The sequence below is a fragment of the Lutra lutra genome, chromosome 4 (genome assembly GCF_902655055.1).
Source record: "Lutra lutra chromosome 4, mLutLut1.2, whole genome shotgun sequence".
In the NCBI taxonomy this organism is placed as follows: domain Eukaryota; kingdom Metazoa; phylum Chordata; class Mammalia; order Carnivora; family Mustelidae; genus Lutra; species Lutra lutra.
The window spans coordinates 146,981,319-147,006,174 of record NC_062281.1 but is presented as its reverse complement, the minus strand read 5'-3'; the positions used below and the strand labels follow the sequence as shown (position 1 = coordinate 147,006,174).

General features: G+C 36.9%; 1 protein-coding gene across 2 annotated transcripts in view; it reads right to left on the bottom strand.

Annotated features, from left to right (window-relative positions):
* The window catches only part of TM2D1 (TM2 domain containing 1), a 47,819-nt gene that overhangs the window by 4,186 nt on the left and 18,777 nt on the right, over positions 1-24,856 (bottom strand). For both annotated transcript variants that reach the window (XM_047726344.1, XM_047726345.1), the window contains exons 4-5: positions 22,865-22,956; positions 13,764-13,837 (exon numbers count right to left, since the gene is read on the bottom strand). In XM_047726344.1, coding sequence (XP_047582300.1) covers positions 13,764-13,837; positions 22,865-22,956 — 166 coding nt within the window. The remainder of the gene's footprint in view (positions 1-13,763; positions 13,838-22,864; positions 22,957-24,856) is intronic.

Below are 24,856 nucleotides of genomic sequence, written 5' to 3'. Positions count from 1 at the left end.
AGAAAATTTTATAATCTTTTAATGTTAGTGAATCATGAAAATCATGATAATGAAATGGATCTGTAAAAGATTTTTTAAGCATAAAAATATATTACATTAGAATAAAATTCTGTGGGAGAATGGAACTAGAAATACAAATTCAAGAAGAAAAAGAAACTGTAAAAATCACAATGGTTAGTGAAGGCTTCATTCATGTCTTTTTTAAATGAATGATATTTAAATTTCTATGGTATTTATAGCCTGTTGGATACATTTTTAAATCGATGTAACAGTTTTATTTAAATATGTCAATATTTGCAAACCAGAAATTATATCCTTTGCAACTATTTAAACTTATGATGGAAAACTTAAATGTCAACTTAAAAACGTGTGGAGGGTAGGGATTTTTAAAAAAATTCTTTCAGGGGCTATACAACCAGAGTTTGAAGAACACTGTTGTAGCGCATGCTTTGCTTAAAAAATAAGTTTGGGGGGTGCCTTGGTGGCTCAGTCCTTAAGCATCTGTCTTCAGCTCAGGTCATGATCTCAGGGTCCTTGGATCAAGCCCCACAGCAGGTTCCCTGCTCAGCAGGAAGACTGCTTCTCCCTCTCCCTCTCCTTCTCCCCCTGCTTGTGTTCCCCCTCTTGCTGTCTCCCTCTCTGTCAAATGAATAAATAAAATTCTTAAGAATAAATAAAATTCTTAAAAATAAATAAATTAAATAAAAATAAGCTTGGTATTTAAACTATTTGACAAATACTGACTACAACACTCCAGGCACTGTGCTAGGCATTATACATGTAACAGTGAATGAGAAAGCCCGCAAAGAGCCTTTTTTTTTTTTTTTAAGATTTATTTATTTATTTATTTGACAGAGAGAGAGAGAGAGATCACAAGTAGGCAGAGAGGCAGGCAGAGGGAGAGGGAGAAGCAGGCTCCCCACTGAGCAGAGAGCCCAATGCGAGGCTTGATCCCAGGACCCTGAGATCATGAACCGAGCCGAAGGCAGAGGCTTAACCTACTAAGCCACCCAGGCGCCCCCCCGCAAAGAGGTTATACTAGTGAACTATAAATATTAATATTCAAATAACACAAAGCACTTTTGTGCTAAATACCATGCTGGGTACTGTTATGCACTTTGACTTATTTGCCAAAGATGAAACTAATTTGGTTTGACATTTATGAATGTTATTTAAGAATTTAATAAAACCTTGGGGCACCTGGGCAGGTCAGTGGGTTAAATATCCAACTCTTGATTGTGGCTCTGGTCCTGATCTCAGGGTCGTGGAATCAATCCCCACGTCAGGCTCCATGCTCAGCTGGAGTTGGCTTGAAATTCTTTCCCTCCCTCTCCCTCTGCTCTCCGCTCCCTGCTCTTTCACTCTCAAATAAATAAATCTTTTTTTAAAAAGTGAAGAAAAAAAAAAAAAGAAATTTATTAAAACCTTTTCAATGGTCAAGGTCCCAAAGGAAACTACTCTCGGCATTAAGATGAAAAGGAGAACAATGAGTGACTACGAGTCACACCATGTTTTGAGACTGTACGAGGGGAACAAAGAAAAAGTAAAGCCAATGGGGCGCCTGGGTGGCTCAGTTGGTTAAGCGTCTGCCTTTGGCTCAGGTCATGATCCTAGGACGCATCCCGCATTAGGCTCCCTGCTCAGCTTCTCTCTCTTTCTCTCTCTGTTCCTTCCCCAGCTCATGCTCTCTCTCTCATTCTTTCTCTGAAATAAATAAATCTTCAAAAAACAAAAAAGAAAAAAAAGAAAAAGTAAAGCCAGCCTGTAGAAACAAATCAAATCATATGGCAAAAAAAAACACTGCCTAATTAGGAATATGTGCATAGTTTGGAACCAGGCTTTTTGTCCCATTCTCTTTTTCTTCCTTTGCCATCTCCCCTAACAACCACACTTACTCTTGTTGAAAAAAAAATATTCAAGGTTGGAAATAAGGAAAATAAATTAGGTGACCTTTTCATGTCATGCAATTCTAATAAGCCTACATGAGGTTCACTTGCCTCTCTTGGGAAATGTAAAACTAACTAAAAACTAATTAGGACCCACATGTTTTATAATCTTGTAAAGTTAGTAGTTAACATGTAGAAAAATAACAAGGTGTTGTTTTTGTGTTTTTGTTTTGTTCCCTCTGTTCTGTAGAGAAGATAGCCCCAAAGGATACAGTTTTATTACCTGGGAATACATGATCCAACTCTGTATCTAACTTAGCCATTTTCATACCATTCCCTCCCCTCAAACTTTGTGATTGTGGCTCCTCAACACCACCAATTCTAGCAAAGGAATTCCACTCCTCCTTCCAGAGACTGGTTCTGCCTGGGCACGGAATCTAATTCTGGCCAACGACCAATGATGCAAGTTCACTGTTGGCATATTTGCCCTTAAGAAGGTATGTGTATGTCGGGTGCGGGGGAGGGGCGGGGAATGGATTCTTTGTGCCTCTGGAAGTCACTATATAATGAAGTGATCCAAACCAAAGGATCTGAAGATGGCAAAGAGAAAGAAGGAAGGAGAGAGGGAGAAATAGGAGGGAAGCAAGGGAAGAGAATGGGAGGGAGGGTCCATAATGTCTTTTAGCTCTAAATTAACAAATCTTAAAACTACCTTATCTCTAGATTCTTGGTATGATATAGTAAACTACCGTATTATATTTTTTTTAAGATTTTATTTATTTATCTGACAGACAGAGATCCCAAGTAGGCAGAGAGAGAGGGGAAACAGGCTCCCTGCCGAGCAGAGAGCCTGACGCAGGGCTCGATCCCAGGAACCTGAGACCATGACCCGAGCCGAAGGCAGAGGCCCAACCCACTGAGCCACCCAGGCGCCCCACTACCGTATTATTAAAGCAAATTTAGGAGCACCTGGGTGGCTCAGTTGTTAAGTACTGTCTTTGGCTAGGGTCATGATCCCAGGGTCCTGGGATCGAGCCCTACATTGGGTTCCCTGCTCAGTGGGAAGCCTGCTTCTCCCTCTCCCACTCCCCCTTCTTGTGTTCCCTCTCTCACTGTCTTTCTCTCTGTCAAATAAATATACAAAAATCTTAAAAAAGAAAAAAAGCAAATTTAAATTGAGGTTTCTGTTATCTATGGCCCAAAACACCTGATAATGCACTAGTTTTCAGTGTCCCCTCTACACGACTGCCAGATCACCAAAGCACAGCTCTTGTTGCTATTCTCTGCTAAAACAATTTGAACGGCTGCCTCCAAGACAACCAAATTCAGTCACTGTGGGAAAGCTCTAGAGGAAAGGAGAACTGGAAGAGAAAGCTGTCAATAACTAGCTGGAAGGAGCCTCTCTGGATCTCAGGTTTTTGTATCCCATATAAAGAGGAATAAAATAATCTATATCTGATATATATATATATATATATATATTCTGATATATATATAATCATCTATATCTATAATCTATATATATATATATATATAATCTATATATATATATATATAAAATAACCTGATCTATACGGTACTTTTAAAAGTTCTGTATCTTGTATGACTATGACATTTAAATGTAAACACATCTACTGGGTATTTCTATGAACTATCCCATCAAAGAAGAAATTGTTGGGGCGCCTGGGTGGCTCAGTGGGTTAAAGCCTCTGCCTTCGTCTCAGGTCATGATCCCAGGGTCCTGGGATCGAGCCCTTTATCGGGCTCTCTGCTCTTTGGGGAACTTGCTTCCTCCTCTCTCTCTCTCTGCCTGCCTCTCTGCCTACTTGTGATCTCTGTCTGTCAAATAAAAAAAAAAAAAGAAGAAGAAGAAATTGTTCATCCTACTTGATGTTTAAGAAAACTATCTGTTGTAAAATGTTCAATGACTCAAATCCTTATTCCCTGACCAAAATTTTTTTTAAATTTGTTTTTAAGCATCTCATATAGACTTATGTACATATGCCCATTATAAATTCCTTTATTATGTGTATATTATTAAATTATTAATTGTGAAAGTATAAGTCTTTAAAAATATCCCATGCTAAGAAATTTTTTACTCAGTTAAATATGCCTATGTCCATTTGTTCATTGACAACAAGAGTATGGAACCTAAAATTACAAGTTGGTTTCTCTGCGGAAGAAACAGCCTGAAGCCAAATTCTACAGCATGAGGTATTTCCATCTGATAAACTGGGGCAAATTTCCAAAATCTGTGGATCCAATTCATGGACCAAGAGGTTGCTACAGGTCTTCATTTTCCAAAAGGGGAAACAGAAAGGCCACTTAAACTATAGGAAGCTGTTTTATACAATCAGCATCAAGGTCTTTTGTGTGAGAAGTCTTAAAACCACAAGAAAGCAACATCATATCCCTCTATATTAGTTTCCTGTTGGCTACTATAGCAAGTTACCAAAAAACGTAGTGGATTAAAACAGTAGAAATTTACTCTCTTACAGACCTAAGGCCAGAAGTCTAAAATCAAGGTTATCTGCAACAGCCCTATATCCTACAGAGACTCTCAGGGGAGACTCTGTTCTAAAACTCTTCTAGCCTTTGACAGGGATAAGAAGTCTTTGGCATTCTATAGCTTATGGCCATATCACTCCAATCTCTTTGTCTTCACAATGCCTTCTTTGCTGTGTCAATCTTTTCCTCTTCTGTCTCCTATAAGGACATTTATTATTGGATTTAGGGCCCACCTGGATAATCCAGGTTGGCCTCTTCCGTATCAGGATCCCTAACTTAATCACATCTGCAAAGACCCCGTTTTCAAATAACGTAATATTCCCAGGTTCCTGGGATTTAACATGGGTATCTTTTGTACTACCACACTTTCTCTCCTATGGAAATGGTGGTGGTCTGGAGGCACTGGGTGGAATTTAAATTCTTCTTTAATTTGTTTCTGATTCTCTTTACCATGAAATTTTATTTGCAGCTTAAATATAAAAAAATCTTGAATTGTTTACTTTAAGAGGCAAGTTCCTCTATGGCTGCAAAGTCTATAGCAAAAAGAATAAACCAGCAAATTTAGGAATACACATTAAAGTTAAGAATGTTAAGAAATGGTCACCAAATTCCCTTTTTTTATTACCTCTGATGTCCCATTCTAATTTTCTACAATCCCCACTCACCACCTACCCATACAAATAATGACCATACACTTAATTTGGTATATGAGCTGGATACATATTTATTTTTTAAAAAACATGTTCTTTGAATATCTATTTATATGTAGATAGATAGATAAACTTTTTTTTTTTTTTTTGACAGAGAGAGATCACAAGTAGGCAGAGAGACAGGCAGAGAGAGAGAGGAGGAAGCAGACTCCCCGCTGAGCAGAGAGCCTGATGCAGAACTCGATCCCAGGACCCTGAGATCATGACCTGAGCCGAAGGCAGAGGCTTACCTCACTGAGCCACCCAGGAGCTCCTGAATATATATTTTTAATTTATCCAAATATTACTGTTGTGGACCTTGTTCAGTTTTAAACTACTCTCACAGCATGCTATAATTTTAAGACATTTCCATGTAGTATATGATCATCTAGGCAAGTGCTTCTAATTGCAGCCAAGTGTTAGAGGATGCATCCATTTTCCTATTAGTGTATAAATCTAGGTTGATTCCAACTTCCTGCTACACAAACAGGCTGTAATGGACAAAATCTTTGCACATAACCCCTTGTAGATAGCAGTATAATTTTTTTCAGAGTAAATGCCCAGAAGTATTTATTTACATATTAGTTATTTGGGTGATTCTATGAATCACCTATTAGTTTACTATATTCATTTAACTATTAGGATCTATCATTTCTGGTTGATTAGCAGAAATTATTTGTATATTCCACATATCAGTTCTTGTTACTAGTAAACTTTTATTCAGTCTGTTCAGTGATAAGTTGGTCTATGCTTATAGTATCTTTTTAAAAATAGAATTTCTTAATTTTAAGGTAATCAAATTCACTAATTTTTTTTTCTTTATGATTTACATTTTAAGTCTGTTTAAAAAGACTTAACTAGGGTGCCTGGGTGGCTCAGTGGGTTAGGCCGCTGCCTTCGGCTTGGGTCATGATCTCAGGGTCCTGGGATCGAGTCCCGCATCGGGCTCTCTGCTCAGCGAGAAGCCTGCTTCCCTCTCTCTCTCTCTCTCTGCCTGCCTCTCCGTCTACTTGTGATCTCTCTCTGTCAAATAAATAAATAAAAAATCTTAAAAAAAATAAAAATAAAAATAAAAAAAAATTTAAAAATAAAAGACTTAACTAATCTAAGGTCATGATGATATTCTCTTCAATTAGCTGTATATGAAAGTTTATCTTGCAGGCCTGGGTGGCTCAGTCAATTAAGCAGCTGCTTTCAGCTCAGGTCATGATCCCAGGTTCCTAGGATCGAGCCCCACATGGGTCTCCCTGCTCAGTGGGGAGCCTGCTTCTCCTCTCCCTCTGTCACTCTCTCGCTCAAATAAGTAAATTAAATATTTTAAAAAAAGCTTTCTGTTCTCCTAAGTATATACCCAAAAGAACTTAGCAGGGGTTTTAAATAGATACGTATACACAAATATTCATAGCAGAATGATTCACAATAGCCCGAACATGGAAACAATCCAAGTGTCCATCAACAGATGGACAGATAAACAAAATGTGGTATATACATACAACGGAATACTCTTTAGCCATAAAAGGGAACGAAGTTCTAATACATGCCACAGTATCAATAAACCTTGAACACATTATTTAAAATGAAATAAGTCTAACATAAAAGGACAAATATATAATTCTATTTATATGAAATATCTAGAATAGGCAAATTCAGAGACAGAAAATAGATCAGAGGATACCAGGGACTGGGAGGTGTGGGAAATGGGGAGTTATTGCTTAGTGGGTACAGAGTTTCTGTTTGCGGTGATGAAAAAATTGTGGAAATAGATTGTGGTGACAGTTGTGTAACATTTTGAATGTCATTAATGCTACTGAACTGTATATTTAAAAAAGGATAAAATAACAAATTATATATATATATATATTTTTTTTTACCACACTAGAAGAGAGCTTACTTTATGTAAACTTTATTAATACTGTAGGGGTTTTTTTGCAATTTTATAAACCTTTGATTTTGTTAGTGGAAAATGTATTTTTGCTTGAACATATTTCAGTAACATTTAATAAATTAATTAAAGAAAAAATGTGGTTACTAGTGAGTACTTTATTTTTATTTTATTTTTTTTAAGATTTTTTAAAAATTTCTTTATTTGACAGAAATCACAAATAGGCAGAGAGGCAGGCAGAGAAAGGAGGAAGCAGGCTCCCTGCTAAGCAGAGAGCCCAATGAGGGGCTGGATCCCAGGACCCTGGGATCATGACCTGAGCCGAAGGCAGAGGCTTTAACCCACTGAGCCATCCAGGCACCCCTAGTAAGTACTTTAATACCTAACCTTTAACAATAGCTATGTATGCTCCTTCATTAACGTCTTTGCATTGTCACTGAAGTCATTCAGGCTTAGGTAACTCATATTATCTTACAAATTTAAAATGTTATGAATGAATTAAGGAGGAAAAGAAAAAATATGAATATTTTATATATCTCTATCAATGCACCCTTTTATGCAATCTAATCTACTTATGAGTTTCTCCTTATGAAGAATCCAAATACTAACACTGGCAAGATTAAATCGTCTCCTAAAGACCTATTAACCTGGTGAAAAAAGTAAAGTGACTCAACTGTCTGCAATTAGAGGACAATGATGCAACCTGTGTCCATCCCAGTTCTCCCAAAATTATATATATTCCTTTAAAAGTCAAACTACATTTTTGTGTTCATAGTTAACTTCTCTGTGTGGTTAATTTTAATTTGAGGCCATTAAAACCCTCTTATTAGTCACATTTATTTTTTTTTTTTAATTTTATTTATTTATTTGACAGAGAGAGTGAGCAGAGGCAGATAGAGAGGCAGGCAGAGGCAGAGGGAGAAGCAGGCTCCCTGCTGAGCAAGGAGCCCGATGTGGGACTCGATCCCAGGAGGCTGGGATCACGACCTGAGCCGAAGGCAGCTGCTTAACCAACTGAGCCACCCAGGCGTCCCTATTAGTCACATTTAAATTAAACACCAAAATTCCTACAAAGTGGCAGAAGTTATATATGCAGACCCCTGACTTCATTTGATTCAAAACCTGGTTAGTATTAATCCTAAATAACCAATATAAACATCATTCCTTAATAAACGAATAAGATTTGCAGCCATCAAAAGAAATGAAATCTGCCACTTGCGAGGATGTGGATGGAACTAGAGGGTATTATGCTTAGCCAAGTAAGTCAATCAGAGAAAGACAATTATCATATAATCTCCCTGATATGAGGAAGTTGAGAGGCAACGTGGGAGGTTTTGGGGGTAGGAAAAGAATAAATGAAACAAGGTGGGATCAGGAGGGAGACAAACCATAAGAGACTCTTAATCTCACAAAACAAACTGAGGGCTGCTGGGGGGAGGGGGGTGGGGTTATGGACATTGGGGTAGGTATGTGCTATGAAGTGTGTAAATCTGGCGATTCACAGACCTGTACCCCCAGGGCTAATAATACATTATATGTTAATTAAAAAATAAAAAAATAAGAAAAAAAGAAATGAATAATATTCATACACGGTATCTCCTGAAGAAAACCCAGCTTTGGGATTAGTTTCAAAACCAGTTTAAGATACTCTGTTTTTTGAACATTCCTTAATTCACTGAATAAATATCTGCCCACAAGAAAAGTGAACTAAGCGAGGGGCGCCTGGGTGGCTGAGTTGGTTAAGCAACTGCCTTCGGCTCAGGTCATGATCCCGGAGTACCAGGATCGAGTCCTGCTGCGGGGAACTCCACGGGGAGTCTGCTTCTCCTCTCTCATGCTCTCTTTCACTTTCACTGTCTCCCTCTCAAATAAATAAATAAAATCTTTAAAAAAAAAAAAAGGAAAAGAAAAGTGAACTAAGTGAAATCTACCTAATTAAGATCACATAACAGAGCAAAGGCTACACAAATTATCGGTCTCTTTAGTTATCCAGTTTATTTCCCCAACTAATCACACCAGGATTAAATAAGTAATACAGAGGGCTATTTGAAAGATTTGATATCTAAAATGTCTACTGGTTTTTATATATTGCTATCATACATCTTGTGAACTATCAAGGACTTCGATCAATTCTTCTAGTACTGGTAACTGATTGAGGGTGAATACAGATTTAGTCCTTCCTTTGATCAATAGCATATGTATGTCACAGAGCAAGGGAATAGGCTATGTTTTGGATAAAACAAACTAGCTTACACAGAAGTGAACCTACAACTTGGGGCTTGCTCATGCTCTAGACTGAAAAGCCTAGGCTTCTGAAATTTTTAGTAAAATTCAAAGAATTAAACAAGATAAAAATCAAGATAACCCATTTTTACTTTTATTTTAAGCCAGCAGTTCCCAAGGAAACATTTTATTTCTGATAATAAATGGAATCTTATTATCACAACACTTTGGGGATAGACTGTAAGTTCCTCTAGGGCAGAACCTCAACTTATTATACCTGATAGGCCTCCCTAAACCCATTTTCATTGATGGCATAAAACCTACTATTTTTTTTAATTTTATTTATTTGACAGTGAGAGAGAACACAAGTAGGCAGAGAGACAGGCAGAGAGAGAGGGGGAAGCAGGCTCCCTGCTGAGCAGAGATCCGGACTCGGGGCTAGATCCCAGGACCCTGAGATCATGATCTGAGCTAAATGCAGAGGCTTAACCGACTGAGCTATCCAGATGCCCCTAAAACCTACTATTTATAGTTTATCATATCTTTTATTTTATTCATTACTTCTCAAGTGACACTAGGAAATGTAGAACTTCAAGGTCCTAAAGAAAAAGCAAGCACTTTTAAAAACTACCTTTTTTTTATCTTCTCATCTTCCCTGTTATGGGTACAAGGCTACACTTTTCACAAGATATATTGCATTCAGTTCAAATCAGACCAAATTTTCGGTGGTATACACTATGTTTAGCATACTACCAGTGCTATAGTAAGAAATTTTTTTTCTACAGAAACTTATGTGTGAAAAGTCAGACCTGGTGTCTAAAGTTAAAAAAAAAAAAAAAAAAAAAACAGAAGCACTATATAATTCAGTGCTAAAAAAATTATCTATATTAAATATCAAACTAATGAGATATTTTATAAATTTTACAAATTTATAAAATTCATTAATGTCTTGGAATTATGCTGCTTCTATGAATTTCTACTGCTTATACTGTTATTAGTCCCTTAAGGAGATCTACTCTGTAACATTAATAGGAATAAAAATGAAAGCAATTTCTTCCATGATGCATAGAATATTTTTAAATTGTCGCAAAGTACCGACATACTTCCAACAACTTTCTACATTCCAATTCATATTTCCATTTTCCCTCCACCCATCTTCATCTTTTTGATTTGTGGCCATCTTATCCCCACACAACGGAGGAAACTTTCCTTTCTTTTTGTTTGGCAGATACCGTATTAGTGGTTTTGGTATAGTTAAAAACATCCAGTGCACCTGGATGGCTCAGTCATTAAGCATCTGCCTTTGGCTCCGATCATGCTTTCAGGGTGCTGGGATCAAGGCCGACATCGAGCCCCACATCAGACTCCCTGCTCGGCAGGAAGCCTGCTTCTCCCTTTCCCACTCCCTCTGCTTGTGTTCCCTCTCTCTCTGTCAAATAAATAAAATCTTTAAAAAAAAAAAAGTCCAGATTGTGAGAAGTTTAAATGAAATAAAAATATTCCCCTATTTTTCTGATAAAAAAATTAAATGTCTAATCAATCCATCACAACACACACACACATATATAAGCACAAAGAATGAATGTTTGTTTTAAAATCTTCAGAACTGCCTTATGAGTAACTACAAATACAGTGATTATGCACAACAGTTACCTATAACTGAAAGACTGTATTCTACATACATATCACTGATTTAGATTTTTGCTGAATGCACAAAAGGGCTGAACTAATTCTATGTATTATTTTATACTATTAATTCACACTGCCATTTCTATACTTTTTAAGAACATAAAAAAAAGAAACTTCAAAATTTTATTAACAAATAGATACTCATTAAAGTATTTTCAGTAAATATAGTGACATGTAAAGGTTACTTTAGTAATATGTGCATTATGTATATTACTTTGGTTCAAAGATGAAATAACTAGACCTAATTTTTAAAGAGGATTTTCCTGGATTTTTATTATAAATACTGTGAAGCAAAGTATGTTTTTATAGGTCTTGAGTTCATGCACGATATGTTTCTGGGATCAGAGCCCAATAGAAAAACATTGCTATTCACTGGGGAACAATATTTAATAGCAAAAAGAAAAAGAAAAAACAGGATGGAGAGAATGAGAAAGAAGAATAAACAAAAAGATGGACAAATGTAAAAGGTTTATGGTAAGTTGGAAAAAATATACTTGGGACAAAAACATTGACACAGTTTATGATACTTATATTAAAAACATTTTATTTGCTGAAAAAATAATTCTTAAAAACTAAAGTAGTCAACATCACAAGTTAAAGTAGGTTAAATGATGTATAAAGCAAGATTACACCTCTTATTTGACTACATTTGAAAAATTTATTTTTTCCCTAATCTAAAAGCAGTCTAAACCTAACGTGGCCATACCTGTTGAAATGTCTTAATTAGGGAAATTAACTGCATAAATTCAAATACTCTAATTCTGCCTCAGTATTTCTTAATGCAATAGGTTCAGTTCGAGATCTTTAAGAAAAGAATGATTTGTTCTCAAAAGTTCAGGCATTCATGTACCAGAAAGCAGTCATTGAATCAAATAAGCACTATAATTTGATAGAAGTAAACCTTTATATAAAGTGATGACATGGGGCGCCTGGGTGGCTCAGTGGTTTAAAGCCTCTGCCTTCGGCTCAGGTCATGATCTCAGGGTCCTGGGATCAAGCCCACATTGGGCTCTCTGCTCAGCAGGGAGCCTGCTTCCTCCTCTCTCTCTGCCTGCCTCTCTGCCTACTTGTGATCTCTGTCAAATAAATAAATAAAATCTTTAAAAAATTAAAAATTAAAAAAAAATAAAGTGATGACATCATGGAAGAAAGAACCTACTATGAAAATACTAGGTAAATGGGTTTCAAAGACATTAAATTCTGGATATCTTAAAGAATCCCAATAATACATGAAATTCCTCAGATCCTCATTTATAGTGAGAAATCCATTTCCAAGCATATGTGCACAAGTACCTTAGCCTCTTCATGCCTGCTTGCCTGTCCCCCAGTCAGAGAAGGCAGGATATTTGGTTAGGCATATGTTTATGAATAAAGACAGGAAAATTCCAACTTTAAAACCAAATATTTTCCTTGTTTAATTCTGGTATCTTATTGGTCCATATGCTGCCTCCTCCTCACAGTATGGTACCCTCCTCACAGTATGCTACCCGAATCTCCTGGATTTTGACTTTCATTTAAAACATAAGGATTAACATCAAGCAGACAGAATTGAGGAGTGGAAATATTGTATGAGAAAGAAGACCAAAACTGATGATGATCTATATACATACTGACACTCTTCCTGGAGACATGAGGTGCTCCATAAATGCTTACTGAAATGCTGCTTTGTGACATTTGTTGTGGTAAATTCATCCCCCTCTCTAATTTAAGAATCTTCATAAGTTAACCACCATCAGTTCAGAGCATCAAACATCTGGTGGCACTTTTAAATGCTAAAGGACAGCACTTCAACACACTATGCCTGCCTCTGTACCATTGCAGCAGGAAAAGATGAGGTTACCACAGAGAAGCAGAGAGAGGTATCAGGAGAGTTCCTGAATACATCATTTGGTTATATGGATTTGGTCATACCCAAGGCCAGCCCCACTCCTAGATTTTCTACAGAATGCCCAGACAGTCCTTTTTTCTTTCTGTCTTAAGCTAGCTGGATTCCAGTTTCTATAATTTACAACAAAGAAACACTGATATAGAGTGCCTGTCCATTAAAAAAAAGAAAGAAAGAAAGAAAATATTGTTTCTGCCTCCACATATTCATATGTAAATATCAGATCCCCATCAATATCCTATTATAGTAATTGACAAATGTGGTTGTGACTATCAGGAAAAGAAATAATATATTGAGAAATAATCTTAATCCATATTAAAGATTCATAATACAAATTATAAAGATTCTCAGAAGTTATCCAGTAAAGAAATCTCAGTTGAATTCACATTTACAAATCTATTTCAGCACAGAATCCTTTTTTTTAAATGAAAAGACAGTAGTCTTTTAGAACTACTAACCAGTAGAACACAGGTTGGGAAATGTTACTTAGAAACACAGCTATGATCCCCTAGATGCAGAATCTAAAGAAAAACTGGAAAAGTTTTCCTAACTGCTTTCTAAAATATTTATTTTTTAATTTTTTTTACTTTCTTTTTTTTTTTTTTTAATCAAAAAAAGAATTTTTTTCAGTGAGGCCAAAACACTGGGCAGACAGTGGACTAGTGTCTCAAACACTGTCTTCAAAGTGTTGAAAACCCTTCTAGGTTTTTATCAGGAAAATGTGGGCCAAAGTTTGGTGGATACGTGCAGCAAGGGCAGCAAAGGTCAGGTTGATCACTGTCTTGAGGGTCAATCACATGGGTTCTTGCTGGCTGCGGGCAGTCCTTATTGCTTGAGGGGGTAGTTTCAGTTCCCATGGGGGATACTCCGCCCACAGGGTCTTTTGTGTGATTAAAAGATAAAATGTGCTTTCTAATATATTTAAAATATACCAGGAAAAGATCAGAGAACTCATATTTAAATGGAAAAGTAGTTCATCTTCTAGACTGAAACTAACTTACCTGCATTGAAATAAGAATGAAATCAATTAGGCTCCCGATTCCACAAAACCCTACTGTGCAAAACTTTAACAAACCTGAAAAAAAAGATAAAGTCACTTAAAATTTGGAAGTCTTATAAATATTAACTTTTCTATTTCCTAGTAAACCATTAGGTATACTATACCACAAACTCTTTATATATCAAGAATATAAAATTAACACTTTAAAAACTCAAATCTTCACCTGAAAATGAGAAAGGTTTTTTTTTTTTTTTAAAGATTTTTATTTATTTATTTGACAGAGAGAAATCACAAGTAGGCAGAGAGGCAGGCAGGAGGAAGCAGGCTCCCTGCTGAGCAGAAAGCCCGATGTGGGGCTTGATCCCAGGACCTGGGATCATGACCTGAGCCGAAGGCAGCGGCTCAACCCACTGAGCCACCCAGGCGCCCCGAGAAAGGTTTTAAAAAAACCCCTCTGTAGGGGGCGCCTGGGTAGTTCAGTGGGTTAAAGCCTCTGCCTTCGGCTCAGGTCATGATCTCAGGGTCCTGGGATGGAGCCCTGCATCAGGCTGTCTGCTCAGCAGGGAGCCTGCTTCCTCCTCTCTCTGCCTGCCTCTCTGCCTGCTTGTGATCTCTCTCTGTCAAATAAATAAAATCTTAAAAAAAAAAAAAACAACAAACCCCTATATAGAAAGCCACAAAAAATTAATTCACTTAACAAATAAGTATTATGAACTGAAATAAAAACTCAATATAATCTTACAAAATTTCTTACAAGTCCTAAAGAAATAAATCTTTAAATTGCATTACTCCAGAGCCATAGAATATATCTTAGTCCTTATTTATTTATTTAGGCTTAACATTATGTGATTGAAATTTTAATACACATTTACATTAGAAAGTTCAAACAAATGAAGATGGTCAAGTCGCAGAAAAAATAACCAAGATAAAACTTTGATCTTATAGTTAAACTGCAAAATTTTATTAGCAACCCAATTATCATGATCCTATACTTAATTATCTTAAATTTATCCTATAATTTTTAGGAAAAAAGCATCTCATGTTCATTAATTCTATAATCAAAATCAACAATTCTATGCACTGTATACACCTCTGCCTTCCATCACAACCTTGGAACAAGGGTACTGAACAGATCATTACAGAACATAGAATCTAGGACATACACAACGATATAACACAAAACCATGATGATGGAATAAAGAGACAGGTTGGGGGTGGGGGTGGGATGAGTAATCTCTCTTCTATATTTAAACTTAATTGCTTTCCAGACATATAAAAATGGTAGGAAACAAGACTCTTCGTGAAAGGGTAGTTCTAAGTATCAACTACAAACAGATGCCAGCTGAAATCACAAGAGTGGATGAGATCACCTCCCGCACACAATTTGGAAGTATACAAATAAGACTGAAATATATAAGTACCTTAGACTTTTTATTATTATTAGACATATCGCAGAATAATGTTGTAAGTACAAAGATAACACATGATCGAAATTACTTTAAAACTATAATATAGAGATTATATAAAAATCTGCTTTCACTTTTCTTCAAAACACTCGTGAAGTCCCACTAGGGGAGGATCTTTCATCTGGTTCATTTACTCCTGTGTCCTTAGTACCTACAACACCACGTGCCACAAAGTAGATGCCTGATATTTGTAAAATGAATGGATAAGTTGTCTCAGCTTTTGTTTCCTAAAGACCTCTAACTTTTTAGCCATTATCTTATATAACAACTCCTTTAATTATTGTTTTCAATAGTTGCATTTTATTATAGTAGCCCAGGGAACTTGATGAACTCAACTGGTATATTCTATCCTTCACTCATTCAATTTCTGAAATGTATCCCTCTTCACACAGCAATTTAATGTAAATTTGGAAATGTCACAAAGATTGCCTTTTTCAATTTTCTTATAACAATATTAATTTTAAGAATGGTTCTGCAGCACATGGGTGGCTCAGTCGGTTAAGCTCAGGTCATGATCTCAGCCCCATCCAGCTAAGTGCTGGGCACTAAGCCTGCTCAAGATTCTCTCTCTCTCTCTGCTCCTTCCTCAATGCCCCCTCCCTATTAAAAAAAAAAAAAAGTTTTTCAAAAAAAGTTTTTTTTAATTACTTGCTACCCTATTAAGAAAACATAACCATGTCAGAGCCTTTGCTCTTGTCATGAACCTTTCCAACAATATTCTGTAGATCTTCTCATTTCTCGGGCTACTTCTTCAGAGAAGTCTAACCTGCCTATCTAAAGCAGCACGCCGCTTCCCCCAAAGCCCCTTGCCCTATCACATCACCCCTATTTATTGCCTTTTTGGTGCTGATTAAAAATCTGTAACAGCCTCATTTGCTGCTTTGTTCATTCATTCTCTGTTTTCCTCTGCCATGTAAATTCCTCAAGACAGGGTCCTTATCGTACTCAAGCCAATTCCATGAACAGTACCTGACAGACGGTAAGAGTTAGATAAATATTTCTTGTATGACTATCAAAAAACTAGCAACAATTTAAATGTTTAACAGAGAGGAATTATCTCAGAAAAATCAAGGTATACCTAATAAGAGAGAATACTATGCAGCTGTTTAAAAGAATGACATAGAAGTATATTTATTGGCAAAGTAATGTGATAACACTCAAAAAGAAAATGATAATGAGTCATTAAAATCTGGATATTCTGCTGCTGAACCCCTTGTTTGTTTTTTTAAAGATTTTATGTATTTATTTGACAGAGAGAGAGATCACAAGTAGGCAGAGAGGCAGGCAGAGAGACAGAGGGGGAAGCAGGCCCCCACCGAGCAGAGAGCCTGATATGGGGCTTGATCCCAGGATCCTGGGATCATGACCTGAGCAGAAGGCAGAGGCTTAACCCACTGAGCCACCCAGGTGCCTATAAATTCACATTTTTTATAGTAGAATCTTTATAGTAGAATCATCTAACCTAGTCTCATACCTTACCAATTCCTTCTGGCTGGGTTATTCCCAAACTACTCGAAGATCCCTTCTAATGCACTGTGTTCTCCTATTCTCCTAGGCCATCTCTACATTTACATGTGCTACGCTAGTCTCTGCCTTGACTCCTCCTCTGCCCACCTCCACCCCCCTTTTCCCAATCATCTAGCTAACCCCTAAGAGTCATTTAAAACTTCTAAAAAGCCTTCTCTAATATCCCCAGGATGAATTTAAAAATATTTCTAGATGCTCCCCAGCCCTGCCCTTAACTTTCAGTACTGCACATGTATCATGGTATGACTTACTATGCATTTTTATTTATTTGTCTTCCCCTTCTCTTCTGTGAGCAACTGGAAGTCAGTGCTGTGTCATTCCCCTAACTAGTCATTCTGACTACTGAAGAAACAAACTATATCAAGAGTAAATTATCTTATCTGCAAAAAATGATCAACTTGAACAACACAAAGTAGCATACATTCTAAACAGCATTTATTAAAACCAATACAAACCATTATTCTTATAGATTTCATTATTTTGAGCATAATACCAGTTTTTTTTTTAAAGTGAGGTTATTTGTGAACTACCAAAAGTAGACTGACTTTTTTTTCAAATCAAAAAGTGTCTCTTTGTACAGACATGATTTACTAAAACCTTACTATGAAAAGGAGTATCGGTTTTCGATTTTAAAAACTGTTTTAAAATTCCAAATAAAAGTGCTTCTAATAAAGAAGAATCCATTTTTATCCTGAACCATTACTATTATAGATATATTCTTTCAAAAAGATTATGCTGCCAGATGACATTAATAAAGTTCATGTTTTGAGTGTACTTTATACTTTAGTAACCTAAATTTTACATTTTAAAAACATGAATTCAATCAAAGGATTTACTTGGATATAAAACAAAAAGAACAGAGATTAATTTGGGGTATTTAAAAAAACTCTGGTTTTTTTCTTTTATTACAGGTTGAGTCTTGCAAATACTGCTGTCTGCATGACTGTATTAGAGAATGTAGATTATCGCATATTGAAGTTGCTATTTGCCAAACCACAGGTGTTCTATAATGATTTGGTAATTGGCTATCACTATTCTTTTTGTGTCTGTACCTATAAAAGAGAGTTTTCAAATCTTAGAACAGTTTAACCTATAAATCCCTTTATTTGTCCCATGATCTGTGGATATTATATGCCAGTCTAAGCTGGTAAATTCAAACTAAAAAAAAAATAATAAGAAGAAGAAGAAGAATATAACCAAAGATTTTTAAGATTTGGCTTAAAAACACTTTGTTATTCTCATAATAAGAAAGTATTTACATTTTAAAAGGAATACCACCATGAAAAGAGTATCTCTCTCCTGATCCAAAAGAGCTATTAGCTTTGGGAATCCATAATCTTTTAATGCTACAGATGGACAAAGCAAAATATGCTAACTATTGCATATAAAAAAAAAATCACAGATGTTAACACAGTTAAGAATACAAAAAGAGAATACTACTAGAAAAATAAGGTTTCATTGTAAAAAAGTTTCTAGTTCATGTAGCACTTGCATACTGAGGAATAAATCAATTAAAGGAAATAAAGTTATATATAAAGTTACAGTCATGGGCTAAAAAGGAATTTGAAATAACTGAAAAGAAAATTCTGGGGGAGCCTGGGCAGTTCAGTCGGTTAAGCATCCGACTCTTGATTCCAGCTCAGCCCCTAATTAAAAATTTTTAAATGTTTTAAAAATTAAAAAAAAAACTTTCTTAAAGGAATTTTTAGATCTTATCAAGTTTTATTCATTCTCACCCCCAACACATTTCCCTTATTTAATCCTGAAGTAAAATTTATATAATGAAATATCACATTCAACACTAAACTACTTAGAAAAAGCAAGTTTCATATTGCATGATTGATATTATTTATTCTGTTCTTATAAAATTCCAATGATCATAAATAGTTTTAAGGAGGTATCTTTTTTTAAAGATTTTATTTACTTATTTGACAGAGACACAGAGAGAGAGGGAACACAAGCAGGAGGAGTGGGAAAGGGAGAAGCAGGCTTCCCACTAAGGAGGGAGCCCGATGTGGGGCTCGATTCCAGGACCCTAGGACCATGACCTGAGCCAAAGGCAGACGCTACCCAGGCGCCTCTTAAGGAAGTATTTTAACAAGCTACCACTGCTTTTCATAACCATGAAGATTAAATAAGATTATAAGAAAAATAGGAGTGTCTGGATGGCTCTGCCAGTCAAGCATTTACCTTCAACTGGGGCCATAATCCCAGGGTCCTGGGATCGAGCTCCACAATGGGCTCCTTGCTCAGCAGGGAGTCTGTTTCTCCCTCTGCCTCCCCACTCTGCTCCTGCTCTCTCTTGCTTCCTCTCAAATAAATAAAATATTTTTTAAAAATATAGAATGTTAGGGTCCATCTGTAACTATTCTCATGCCAGTCAACATTATAGTAAGGTTAGTACTACAATGATAGTAATCACTTTAATCAAAAAATACCAAAATCTTTAACCTTGAATTCTTACTAAAAATTAAAATTTCATTTAAAAACATTTAATATTTTAAAATTTTAAAAAATTGTAACTTTAAAAAAATTGTAACTTATATATTAGATTAGTTAATAAGATATATCAAAATTCTTAACATTACTACTTAAATGCAAGTAAGTACAATCAAAATATTTGAATGCTTAAAAGAAATGAGGATTTTTAGTTAAAGATAATGACTTTGACATGCCTACTTAGCTCCTCTCACTCCAAGACCCCACTAAAAGATGGTAAGGAATTTTTAAGGCCCACAAACCCAAAAGAACAAAGAGAATAAAAGATAAGACAGTAGCAACAAAAATTCAGAAGCCGGAAAGCAGACAAATGAGAAGTGACAGACTTAATGATCTTGAGAAAGTTTTATCTTGGGCCAGCAGTCAAAATATGTGTTGAACTAATGAATACCCAAAGGTGGTTGTGATAATACAGTAAGTTATTGGGATGCCTGGGTGACTCATCATTAAGCATCTGCCTTCAGCTCAGGTCATGATTCCAGGGTCCTGGGATCAAGTCCCGCTTTGGGCTCCCCGCTCAGCAGAAAGCCTGCTTCTCCCTCTCCCACTCCCCCTGCTTGTGCTCTCTCTCTCTCTGACAAACAAATAAAATCTTTAAAAAAAATGCAGTAAGTTACTTAAATATTTTTTTTTAAAATACAGTAAATTATTTAATGATTAAAAAAAAACAAACAAAAATCCTTCATGCTGTACCATAATGTTGAATGTTAAAAACTGCACTTGCAAGTTTATGGAATCTTACTCAGCCTCCCATGGAAAGGTTCTCTTTGACTGAGGCTCATAATAGATTGGAATAGCAGTGGCCAGAGAAAAACCGCTCCTGGCAGGAAACTAACATTCACTAACCAGATCCACTACACAGAGCTTTATACAGAACTTTATTACTGAGAGTTTTACTTTGCAGAAAGAAAAATTCACAATATACATGCCGACATATTATGATGTGCTGCAGTAAGACAAACACATTAACTTACACATTCGACGTGACAGCTCATCTGACACACATCCCAGGAAACCAAAAACTCACTCATTAAGCCAAATATATAAAATAGATTTATTATTTAAAATCATCACAGAATAAACTGTTCTAAAGAACAGTGTTTCCCTTTCCTTCCTAACCTCTTCAAAACTTTCTAAAAGTTAGAAATCTTTCATACACACACACACACACACACACACACACACACACACGTCTGTCTTCATAAAGAGAACACAGAAGAAAATATGAGAATAAAGGCAAAAGGCTTCAGGTGTATTCTCACCATCACCATATTATTTTACTTTCTCATTATGAATCTGATTTCTCTGTCTAACCAGCCAGCCAGCCATCATCTAAAAAGAGAGTTAGACTGAAGGACTGCCATTTTACCAACTCTGAGGCCTTCTGTGCAGATCACATGGCTTTCCGCCATAGGGAAAGGTATAGCTACTCTAACATATGGCAGGAAAATGAGTTGGACTGTCACTCAGGCCAGGACTATGGCATCAATCTCCTTCCTCCTTTCTCTGTCACCAGTACTTATCTGTTCTAAGCCATTTCCCTCAATTCCTCCAGTAGAATCTTCCTGAAAAATGAGTCTATGACTCTTCTCTGCTTAAAAATGTTAATGGCTTCTGATGTTTAAATGGTAAAGTCCAAACTCCATAAAAAGACACTCAAAGCCCTTTATAATCTGACCACAGACTACCTCTGCAGTCACTTTTCATCTCTTGCCATTATTCTTCCTATGCCAAAAGTTAAACTATCTACCATTCTCTCAGCAGGCATACATACTCTCACACCCAGTGCCTTTGCACATACTGTCCTGTGTAATGCCCTCAATCTCTATAATCTGCTCATCCTTCAATACCTAGTCCAAATGTCACCTCATCAAAGAAGTCCTCTTTCACACCCCAAGGCTGACTAAATCAGTCCCTCTTCTCTGCTCTCATAGCACTTTGTCATGGTTCTATAAGAGCTGTATCATAAATGGACCCACCAACATATTTATTTCCTTTTTAACCAATATGAAATATGATCTTCATCATTATTCCCAGAGCACGCACTTACTTAACAGGTAATAAATGTAGAATAAATGTCTATTAACTGAGTTCCAGGTAAGGCTGTCAGAAACATACTTCCTACTAATACCACAATAAAGATTCTTCTTTGATCTCTGGTGGGTAGCAACATGGAAAGAATTAAGATTAGCCTTACTAACTGGAAAAAAAGCATCAGAAACTTGAAATTTTGCTCAGTAAAGGGCTAATGTAGGAGCAAAGTACTGTAGTAAATAAAGCATGATCTCTTGAGCCAGAAAATTTGGGTTCAAATTCAGGTCACTAGCAGAGTGTCCTTGGGTAAATCTCTTAATCTCATGACAATTTCCCTATCCATAAAACAAAGATGATAACAACAAATATGTCACAGAATAAAACAAGGCCTCTGGAGTGAATAAATCCCTTAACTTCTCTGGTGACAATTTCCCTACCTGGTAAAAAAGATTTAAAGTAGATGATAAAGTCAGAGGCTTAACTAAGGGCAGGCATATAAAAGTATTGTTTAAACAAAAGCTATCATCAAATCCAAATCAAATGTAAAAATCCTCAAATGTAAAAATTCACAAGCATTAGTAACTATGGTAAATGGGAAGATTACACTAGAAGCAATGTGTGTGACAGGTCAGCAGAGGGGGGCGCGGCGGAGGGGAGGAAGCTAAGGTTAAAAAAAGTCAGGCTCGGGGCGCCTGGGTGGCTCAGTGGGTTAAGCCGCTGCCTTCAGCTCAGGTCATGATCTCAGGGTCCTGGGATCGAGTCCCGCATCGGGCTCTCTGCTCAGCAAGAGGCCTGCTTCCCTCTCTCTCTCTGCCTGCCTCTCTGTCTACTTGTGATCTCTCTCTGTCAAATAAATAAATAAAATCTTTGAAAAAAAAAAAAAAAAAAGTCAGGCTCCACACCAGCTCTTGTGGGTCGCCATAGTTCCAACCCAAGCTTCTCCTGAAAGAAAGCTTCTCTTCCCAAGGGAATATGGCAGAGGTTCAGATAGAAGGGCAAATATTTTTAGAAAGAAGAGATGTACATTTATTCATAAAATATTTATTAAATGTCCACCATGTTGCCCAGTACTAACAATGACAACTCACGCCTACTATCCTCAAGGAAGTGCCTATACTATTTTGTACGTATTTTCATAAAGATGAAAATACAGGAAAAGTCAATATTTATTATCCAAGCTGAACTGTAGAACTAACAGCTAGCTCTATATTCACAGAAGATTAACTATTCACCTCCAGTTAATGTCGAACTTGTAACTATTAATAGTATGCAAAGATTTAATCTATAAGAAGCAGTATATTTAGGGTGCCTGGGTGGTTCAATCGGTTGGGCATCCAACTCTTGATTTTGGCTTAGGTCATGATGTCAGGGTCCTGGTGAGCCCCATGTCAGGCTCTCTGCTCGGCACGGAGTCTGCTTTTCCCTCTCACTCTGGTCCTCCCCCTGCTTGTGCTCTCTCCCTCTCTCCTTAATAAATAAATAAAAATCTTAAAAAAAATAATAAAATGGAAAGAACAGGTATATTTACCTGAAATACAAGTTTCACAAGGATTTTTTCTTGATGAAACATACTCACCCAAGGCAGGGTATCCAAGGTAAAATCGATCTGCTCCCAACCATCCAAGGAAAAGAGACAGCGCAACTGCCACCTTGTATGAATAGCCATTTCTGTACAAAATTAGAACCTGAGTGTTACATATATTTATTTCCAACATGCAAACATTTTAGGAAACAAAACTGTTAATTATCACTTATTTATTCATTTGTTCACTGATCCATTCATTAATTTTCATGCCAGGCACTATTCTAGGTTTTGGGGATATATATATGAACAGAAGAAATAAGGATCCCTGTCCCTAAAGAGCCTTCAATCAATAGGCAACAAGCAATAAAAATAAACATTTTAAAAGTAAATCATATATTATGTTAAAAAGTCGTTAAAGGGGGTGCCTGGGTGGCTCAGTCAGTTAAGCAGCTGCCTTCGGCTTAGGTCATGATCTCAGGGTCCTGGGATCAAGTTCCTAGGATTGAGCCCTGCCCTGGCTCCATACTTAGCAGGGCATTTGCTTCTCCCTCTCCCTATGCCCCTCGGCGCCCCCTCCACATCCCCTCCACACCCCGCCTTGTGCTCTCTCTCTTTCTCAAATAAATAAAATCTCAAACATACACACACACACACAAAAGAAAAGTCATAAATACTATTAAAAAAAAGTGGAGCAGGTCATTTAGGGAATTCAGAATGTCAGGGGTACAGATGAGGGGGATATAAGATATAAATAGGGTAATAAGAGTAGGCATCATTGAGAAGGTGATAGATAAGCAAAGACCTGAGGGAGATGACTTAGTTAGCGCGCCACACCTCTAAGGGAGGAGCATCCTAGGCAAAAGTACCTGCTGAGGGGAGCAGAGTATACCTGACTGACATGTCTGAGGTCTATAAAGGAGGCCAGTATAGCAGGAATGGAATTAGAGAATAGAAGAATAGTAGGAGCTGAGGTCAGAGAGAGGACAAGGGGCAAAGGGGGCAAATCATGGATGGCCCTGAACATCGCTGTAGCGACTGGTTTGTACTCTAAAGGATATGGGAAACTACTGTAGGATTTTAAACAGACGTGTGATATGATCTGATTCAGATTTTAAAGTAACTAGCTGCTAGACAGAAAACAGACTGTAGGGGAGTACGTGTGAGCTACTGTCGCAATAATATTGTATAACAAACCACTCTAAACCTCAGTGGCTTAAAACAATAAGCAGTCATCCTCACACTGCCATTAGCTGTGGTTCAGCTTATCTAGGGTGGGTTCAGCCAGGAAATGCTGCTTCAGGCTGAAGTTTGGGCCAGTTTGGATCCAGGCTACTTATTTCCTTAAAATCAGTTCTTCTTACGTTTTCCTAGGGCCCAGGCTGCAGGTGTAGCTTTTACCCAGGACAAGTTCTTTTCAGAACTTATCACCATGATTCAAGAGGAAAGATAAACCTTGCAAGCACATTTAAGCCCCTACTTGTTTCATACCTGCTAGCATTACATAAGCCAAATCCAATCACATGGCCAAGCCCCAAACCAACAGAGTAGAAAGTACACACCACCCCGTTAACAGTGATTGAGAGGGATGAATTTGTTGAACAAATGTGAGCTACCACAAGGACAAAGGAGTCTGAAGGCTCTTGCTGTAATCCAGATGAAAATTAATAGTGGCTTGACCTGGAGTCCTAGCAAAAAAAAAAAAAAAAAATACCACTGAGAAGTGATCAGATTCCGGATATGTTCCAAAGTATAACAACTGGATTTCCTGATGTATCCAATTTAGGGAATGAAAAAAGGAATGAGAATAAAGCTAAGATTTTTGTCCCATGTAACTAGAGGGATGAAGCTAGCATTAACCAAGTTGGGGAAGGCTGAAGGTAGACTAGACCTGAAAAAGATGTTCAGGATTTCATTGTTGGACATGTGAGTTTGAGATATTTATCAGATATCCAAGTGGAGTTGTTCAACAAAAGACAGCTGGATTTATAAGTCTAGAGTTAGGGAGAGAAGTCTGGGCTGGAGATATATATTAGGGAGTTACAA